We start from the raw sequence: 7,143 nt of genomic DNA on the forward strand, positions 1-7,143 counted from the left end.
TTTAGTCCCTTTTAGTTCAACTGCTTTTGCACATACAGCTTATAGTTTATTAGCCCTTGCTTTCTATTGGCAAGAAGTGTCAAATTCAGTTTCCTCTAGGTTTGAAGTCTTATGCTTCTATTGTTGCGATGTTGGTATGATCAGGTATTCAGCAATCGAAACCTGGTAGCGTTTAGTAAAAATCAATTCTAAGACATCCGCTCACTTCGGTTTCAAAGACATACAAATTGGCTATTCATTTAGAAGGATCGAATCCATGCTCTTTTAAGTAGTTGCCGTGTTATCTAATTGATGGTCAAAAGACGAAGGTGTTGGTGTCATTTGCAAGCAAAATCTAAACACCTTGGAATAAATTATGCAAGCTTTTCAACGAGAAAAGCCAGTGGAGCAGCACAGGGTTACCCTTTACCCAGCAAGAGTAGAGTCAATAAAGTTGTCACCAACTTGAAGTCATTGTATTCACTTCTCTAAAAAGAGGGAGATTTCCAATACAAGGGGAGCTGAAACTTCTCGGAGAGGAAGATCGAGGCCCTTGCCCACTTCCTTTCCCATCACCTGGAGATCCCTTTGTTTATTATCTGACCAAAATCAAGAAAAAACCATCATAAGGTGTGCAAAAAATGATGCACGGTTTTACTAGAATAATGCCACAGAGATTGAGACTGGATATTAAATTAATACCCAAAGTAATACCACGGAATCTTGCCAGGTGTTTGGATGGCTCCATTAACTTAAATGGGAACTATAATTTGTCGGATTATTTTGTAGAATTCCGGGCTGACGAGAATGCTCTCGAAAAAACTTGTTTATTCATGTTATGCATAATCGTTATCATGAAAATCGAAATGTTGCTAATTAAACATTCGCAAAGCGTCTAAAGAGGGCATATTACCAAGATCGGATTTCATAGATCAATGTAATAAAGCAGCTCTCTCATATCTAGCATCACTAAGTTCAGTAATTACAATGCCGGAACGTCCTTGAAATAAAAGGGAGCGAGAAAGTAAGCTAAAAGAAAAAGAGGCTGACCAGTTCGACGATGAAAGTCCCCATGAGGCCAATCATGCAGGCTCTGGAGTTCCAAGCCTCGGCAGTTCTTGTGAATCCAAGAAAGGGAGCCTGGAACTTGGGCTCTACTTTCGGCGCTCCACCTGCGCTTCCAGTAATCCAACATGAGCTGAAATTCTAGAGAGAGAGAGAGAGAGAGAGAGAGAGAAAGTTGATGGTACCCCGGTGGGAAGCTTGGCAGCTCGGACCCTGAGAGAGGGGAGCTTTCTTGAGGCTCGGACCCTAATAGAAATTGGGGACGATCAGTCCTTGAGTATACGCCGATTCTTCATCGTGGCCCTCACATTCGTAATTTTTCACAATCGAATCCTCAAATTCGTAATATTTTTCCCAATTAAGTCTTTCGATTGCCGATTCCAGCAAATCGAAACTGATGTGTCTGTCATTGTCTGTCAACGGTTTTTTTTTTCCAGTCAATGGTTTGATATGTATAAAAAGAAGAAAAAAAGTTGGTGCCGCCATGGGCAATCAATTTAATGTTGACCAAAATGCATCATACAGTAGTGCCCAATTCAACTAAATAAACTTTCGATGGCTTTTCGTTTTTCAGTACTATCAATAATTTTCTGCATAAAATTTTTGCCCACACCATCGGCTTCAATCCGCCAGAGTTGGGGGATGAAAGTGGGATCTGATTGGAAAAATCTAACAAGTTCAAGAACTTGATTGCTTAAATTATTAATTCAAGGATCGCGTTACGTTAAGAAATCATTGCAAGTTCAACAATCAAACTTTCAATTTGTCTTGTCTTTTTGTATTCTATACACTTTGTTACCGAGGCAACTAACTTGACATGAAAATTGAGTGGCTTTTTGAGGGGATTATCCAATTAATTCTAAACTTATTGTATATATGCCAATTCGGTCTTATCAATTTAATCCAAAGCCTTTGTGTGAAATTTCAATGTAGTTCTCTTGGCCAATTTCCATTGAAAATCATTGATGTGGCAGTTATGCTAGCGATTTTCAGGCAAAGATAGATTGGTGGGACTACATTGGACTTTTGTACAAATATTTAGGACTAAATTAGCAAAATGAAAAATTTTAAAGTCGAATTGTCATCAGTACAATAAATTTAGGACCGATTGGATAGTCTTTTTCCCCTTTTGGACGTTTAACTGAAAAGTTAGGGCATGATTATACTGGTCATTATATAGTTTTGTTGTGCTTAAATAAGAAAGTCTGACACGAAAGCTTGTGGGCGGTGAATTTGCAGATGGATGCACCCGTGACTCGATAAGGAGATCCGATTGGGATGTCATTTTTGGCCTCGGTCCTTTTTTTTTTGGATTGGTTCTACTTAATTGTACTCTAACTTTTGGACTTTTGAGCATGGGAATCGAAATCCATACTTGAAACTAAAATTTTCTATCCCCATCCTTTAAGAATGTGAGAATTTGAACCCCTCATCTTATATTTTTATGTGGAAAGGATGACCATCGGAACAAACCCCAGTTTTTTTTTTTTTTGGCCCTAGTTCGTGGGCCATAAATTTGCTAGGCAAAAGGGAAAATTTTAATAAAAAGAAAAAGAAATGGCCATAGAATAGAAGTTGAAAATTCTAAGTGGAAGCTAGACTAGGGGTAATTGGTTCCAAGGTAGGTAGGTTCCTGAGGTGGAACTTAAAACCTATCCTATTATAATTGGTTCCAAATTTTTGGACTCTAGAACTTACCCTATTTTCCCCCTTTTTTGGTTAATCTTTTTCCAACAAAATCATATGAGGTTATAAGCAACATAACAATTCAAAGTAAAAGATGAACAAAATAAATCTGTATCCTCCAAAAACAATAATTCATAAGATGAACATGTAATTATGTATAATTATAAATAATAAAAAGTTCAAACATGTAACACAAAACATAAATTACAAAACCACATTTCCTATTCATCCATAAAAATTTAGGAGAAGAGGAAAGACTGAAAAAAAAGTTTCGAGGAAGGACAAATGACAAAGGAGTGTTAATGTTTGAATTTAGGGGGAAAAATTAGGCTTTTGGCTTTTTAGCTTATAAAACCGGTTTTAAATTAGGGCGTTTCGGTCCGATTCCTAGATCGATTTTAACCAAGTCCAAAAATTTGGAACTTGTTCTTGGACCTATTCCTATAAGAATCAATTCTCGGACCTGTGTTTTGGGCGATCCAATCTGGTTTCCGAGTAGAACCGATCTAGCTGCATATCCCTAAAGTTGACTAGTCTATTGTTTTGCAAACTTTAATAATCGAATGTTGCTTAGATCTCATGTACAAGTCCCTCGAAATTGCATTTCATTATGCATATGAGGAACAATTCGGAGTCGATTTTGGGAAAGAAAGTTAAATGGCGGAGAGATGACACGTCTGGAGTGGATTTTAAGAAATAAAGATATGGTATCTATTTTGTGATACCATATTATCATAACACATCTTAACAATCCACATAGCATTTTATGCATTTCTTAGTGATAATTTGAGATCGAAATCAATCATGGAGATGTAAAAAAAATACATTTATGATATAGAGAATTGCATATACTTATTAAAAGAAACTTTAAAGCTGCGGATTTTTTTTCTTTTGGTTTTTTTTTTAAACGTAAAATAAGGGTGGGGAGGGCGATAGAATTATCAGGCTTTTCTTCTCCGTGTTCTAACATTCTCAGTACCGTAGAAGAGTCATACATGATATACACACTTCTGAAATTTGCGGGGGGTGATTATCCTTCTCTCAAATCTTCTCGTGTGACGCCTCCTCGACCAGAGTTTGGCATCGTACGCCATGGGCTATTGACTCATCGATGACCCACCGAACACGACGAAACATTGTCAACTCACGTTGATGGACGACGGTGTACTTCGGCCACTCGCTGGAATGTCGGAAGTGGCGTACAGAGACGGGCAAATTACGGAAGAATTTAAAGTTGGTGATAGGACTCGGAGAAATCAGTTAATCACACGACAGGACAGGGGAATCATAAGACTCGGACCAATCGGTTGAAGTCTTGTCGGGGGTGCACAAGTTGGAACACTTGATAATTGAAATCGCACGGCATTCTTCAATGTAATGCTGTGCAAATCGTTTGGATCATTATAAGAACTCCGAGTGTTCTCAGCGGAGTAGTGTACTCAGCTAATTACTTCAGCCTTTGGCCATGTTATTCGTGATTATTCTGGCGGTTTCTCTCCTGGCAAACACGGCACCGACTCATGAAACCGGCGATTTCACGTACAATGGTTTCCGGTCTGTGAACCTGAGCCTCGATGGTTTAGCTGCACTCACTGGCAATGGCCTCCTGAAGTTAACCAGTGTGAACCAACAGAACAAGAGTCGTGCCTTCTACCCAAACCCCATCAAGTTCAAGAATTCATCCGATGGCGCTGTTCACTCGTTCTCCACTACATTCATCTTCGCTATAATTGCCGAATATCCAGCTCTGGCTGGTCCCGGGTTCGCATTCGTGATAGCTCCTCGTAGAGAATTTCCTGGAGATCGGCCTGGTTATTACTTTGGGCTCTTCAACGAAACAAACAATGGCAATTCCTCAAATCACATTTTTGCGGTGGAATTTGACACAATGAAAAACACCGAAAACCAGGATACCGATGACAACCATGTTGGGATCGATGTCAATGGGCTGCTCTCTGTAAAATCTTCCCCTGCTGGATACACTGAAAACGACATTCCAGGCTTCAGAAACTTGAGTCTGATTAGTGGTAAAGCAATGCAAGTTTGGGTGGATTATGATGGTGTGCAGAAACAAATCAGGGTCACATTAGCTCCGGTCAATGTTGACAGACCGAACACTCCCCTTTTGTCTCTGTCCTTCAATCTCTCGCCGATCTTCAAGGAGACCATGTATGTTGGGTTCTCTTCCTCAACCGGTGCGCTCTTAACTTCTCATTATATCCTCGGATGGAGCTTTCTGGTAAATGGACAAGCTCATAGGCTTGATTTGTCTCAACTTCCCAGATTGCCCCATAAGAAAAAGAAGCAAAAGTCTGCTCTTCTCACTACTGGACTACCTTTCATATGCTTGTTCTTTCTATCAATACTGGTCTTTGCTATGGCTTACGCAATTAGAAAAAGAAGAAAATTCGCAGAGGTTCTGGAAGATTGGGAGCGCGACTATGGTCCGCATCGGTTCAAGTACAGAGATCTCTATGTTGCCACGAAGGGGTTCAGGGATCAAGAGCTATTAGGAGCTGGTGGATTTGGTAGGGTTTATAGAGGGGTATTACCCACCTCGAAAACTGAGATTGCAGTGAAGAGAGTTTCTCATGAATCGAGGCAAGGGATGAGACAGTTCATTGCTGAGATTATTAGCATTGGTCGGCTTCGTCATCGGAACATTGTGACGCTTCTCGGATACTGCCGTCGAAAGGGCGAATTGCTTTTGGTTTATGACTACATGCCAAATGGAAGCCTAGACAAGTACCTCTATAACCAACCAAAGGTGACCCTCAATTGGAGCCAAAGATTTAGAGTGATCAAAGGTGTTGCATGTGGCCTCTATTATCTCCATGAAGGATGGGAACAAGTGGTGATTCACAGGGACATCAAAGCTAGCAACATTTTGCTAGATTCAGAACTAAATGGGAAATTAGGAGATTTTGGGCTTGCAAGACTATATGATCACGGTACAGATCCTCAAACCACCCATTTGGTGGGAACTCTTGGATATGTGGCCCCGGAGAACACTCGAACTGCCAGGGCCACTACAAGCACGGATGTTTTCGCATTCGGGGCATTTTTGCTTGAAGTTACCTGTGGAAGAAGGCCGATTGAGGCTCGGGAGGAGGAGGACGTGATATTGGTGGACTGGGTGTTTTCTTGCTGGGATAAGGGCAACATTCTAGAGGCAAGAGATCCAAATTTAGGCACGGACAGTGTGGCGGAGGAAGTGGAGCTAGTATTGCAACTCGGATTGTTGTGCTCCCAATCTGAGCCAACTGCGAGACCAAGCATGCGTCAAGTAGTGCAGTACTTGGAAGGGGAACTTGCAATGCAGGATTTATCATCTCTTGGTATTACAGAAGGTGGATTGACATTTGCACATCATGAAGGTTTCAGTAAGTCTATCCTGTCTGATCCATCTTCATCAGGCAAGGCATTTTCACAGATATCTTCTGTCGCAAATTCTCTCCTCTCAGGTGGAAGATGAGTCTTAAGCTTGTTATATAAATTAAAAGCACGTTTCATGGATCGAATTAATTGTCAGACTAGTGTTCTTATGTGTCAAGTATTCTTAGTTTGCGACTCTGAAGTATATGTAAACTGTAATTTAAGATTCTGTGGGTTGAACCGATATTTGCAGTATATTCTTACATGTTATTGGGAATGTCTGCATTAACTTAAATTGCCTCCTTCTTTGGTTTCCCCTTTCGGTCAGCCTCCAGAGTATAAGAGCAAGTGTACCTTTTATAAGGATTATTACTTGTTTGTTTGAATCCTTGCATGATTGAACATGTGAATTTTTTTTATTCATAGGGAATATAGTGACACAAGTCAGTGTACCGATTGTTGAAATTGAATTAGATTCAATTTGATCATAGGAGATTCAAACGATATTTTCTCAGTTGTGTATTCAGCGAATTTCTACAGCTTCTGGACATGTTCTGCCAACTTCTGTTTCGAAGACATACAAATTGGCCATTCATTCAGAAGGATCAAATTCATACTCTTTTTAGTTGTTGCCGTATTATCTTATTGATGGTCAAAAGAGGAAGGTGTTAAGTGTCATTTGCAAGCAAATTGAAAAAGCTTTGGAATCGATTATGCAAGCTATTCAACAAAAAAAGCCAGTGGAGCAGCACAGGGTTACTCTTTATGCAGCAAGAGTATAGTCAAAAGAGTTGTCACCAACTTGAAGTCATTGTATTTACTTCTCTAAAGAGGGAGATTTCCAATACAAGGGGAGCTGAAATTTCTCAGAGAGGAAGATCGAGGCCCTTGCCCACGTCCACTCCAATCACCTGAAGAATCCCCTTGTTTATTATCTGACCAAAATTAATAAAAAACCATCATCAGGTGTGAAAAAATTGATGCAAGGTTTTACTAGAATAATGCCATAGAAATTAAGACCGGATATTAAATTAGTAC

The 7,143-nt window shown here is 39.9% G+C and overlaps 1 protein-coding gene across 1 annotated transcript; it reads left to right on the plus strand.

The window, feature by feature from the left end:
• The first annotated feature begins 4,195 nt into the window (after nucleotides 1-4,195).
• LOC120294814 (L-type lectin-domain containing receptor kinase IV.1-like) lies at nucleotides 4,196-6,205 on the plus strand. Its single transcript, XM_039315449.1, has one exon. It carries the CDS (start codon nucleotides 4,196-4,198, stop codon nucleotides 6,203-6,205), a length of 2,010 nt encoding a protein of 669 aa, XP_039171383.1.
• Nucleotides 6,206-7,143: the final 938 nt, after the last annotated feature.

This window comes from Eucalyptus grandis, chromosome 6 (genome assembly GCF_016545825.1).
Source record: "Eucalyptus grandis isolate ANBG69807.140 chromosome 6, ASM1654582v1, whole genome shotgun sequence".
Lineage (NCBI taxonomy): Eukaryota > Viridiplantae > Streptophyta > Magnoliopsida > Myrtales > Myrtaceae > Eucalyptus > Eucalyptus grandis.

Excerpts from the sequence above, each read along its gene's own strand:
- LOC120294814 (XM_039315449.1), top strand. The coding sequence starts at position 4,196 with ATGTTATTCGTGATTATTCTGGCGGTTTCTCTCCTGGCAAACACGGCA.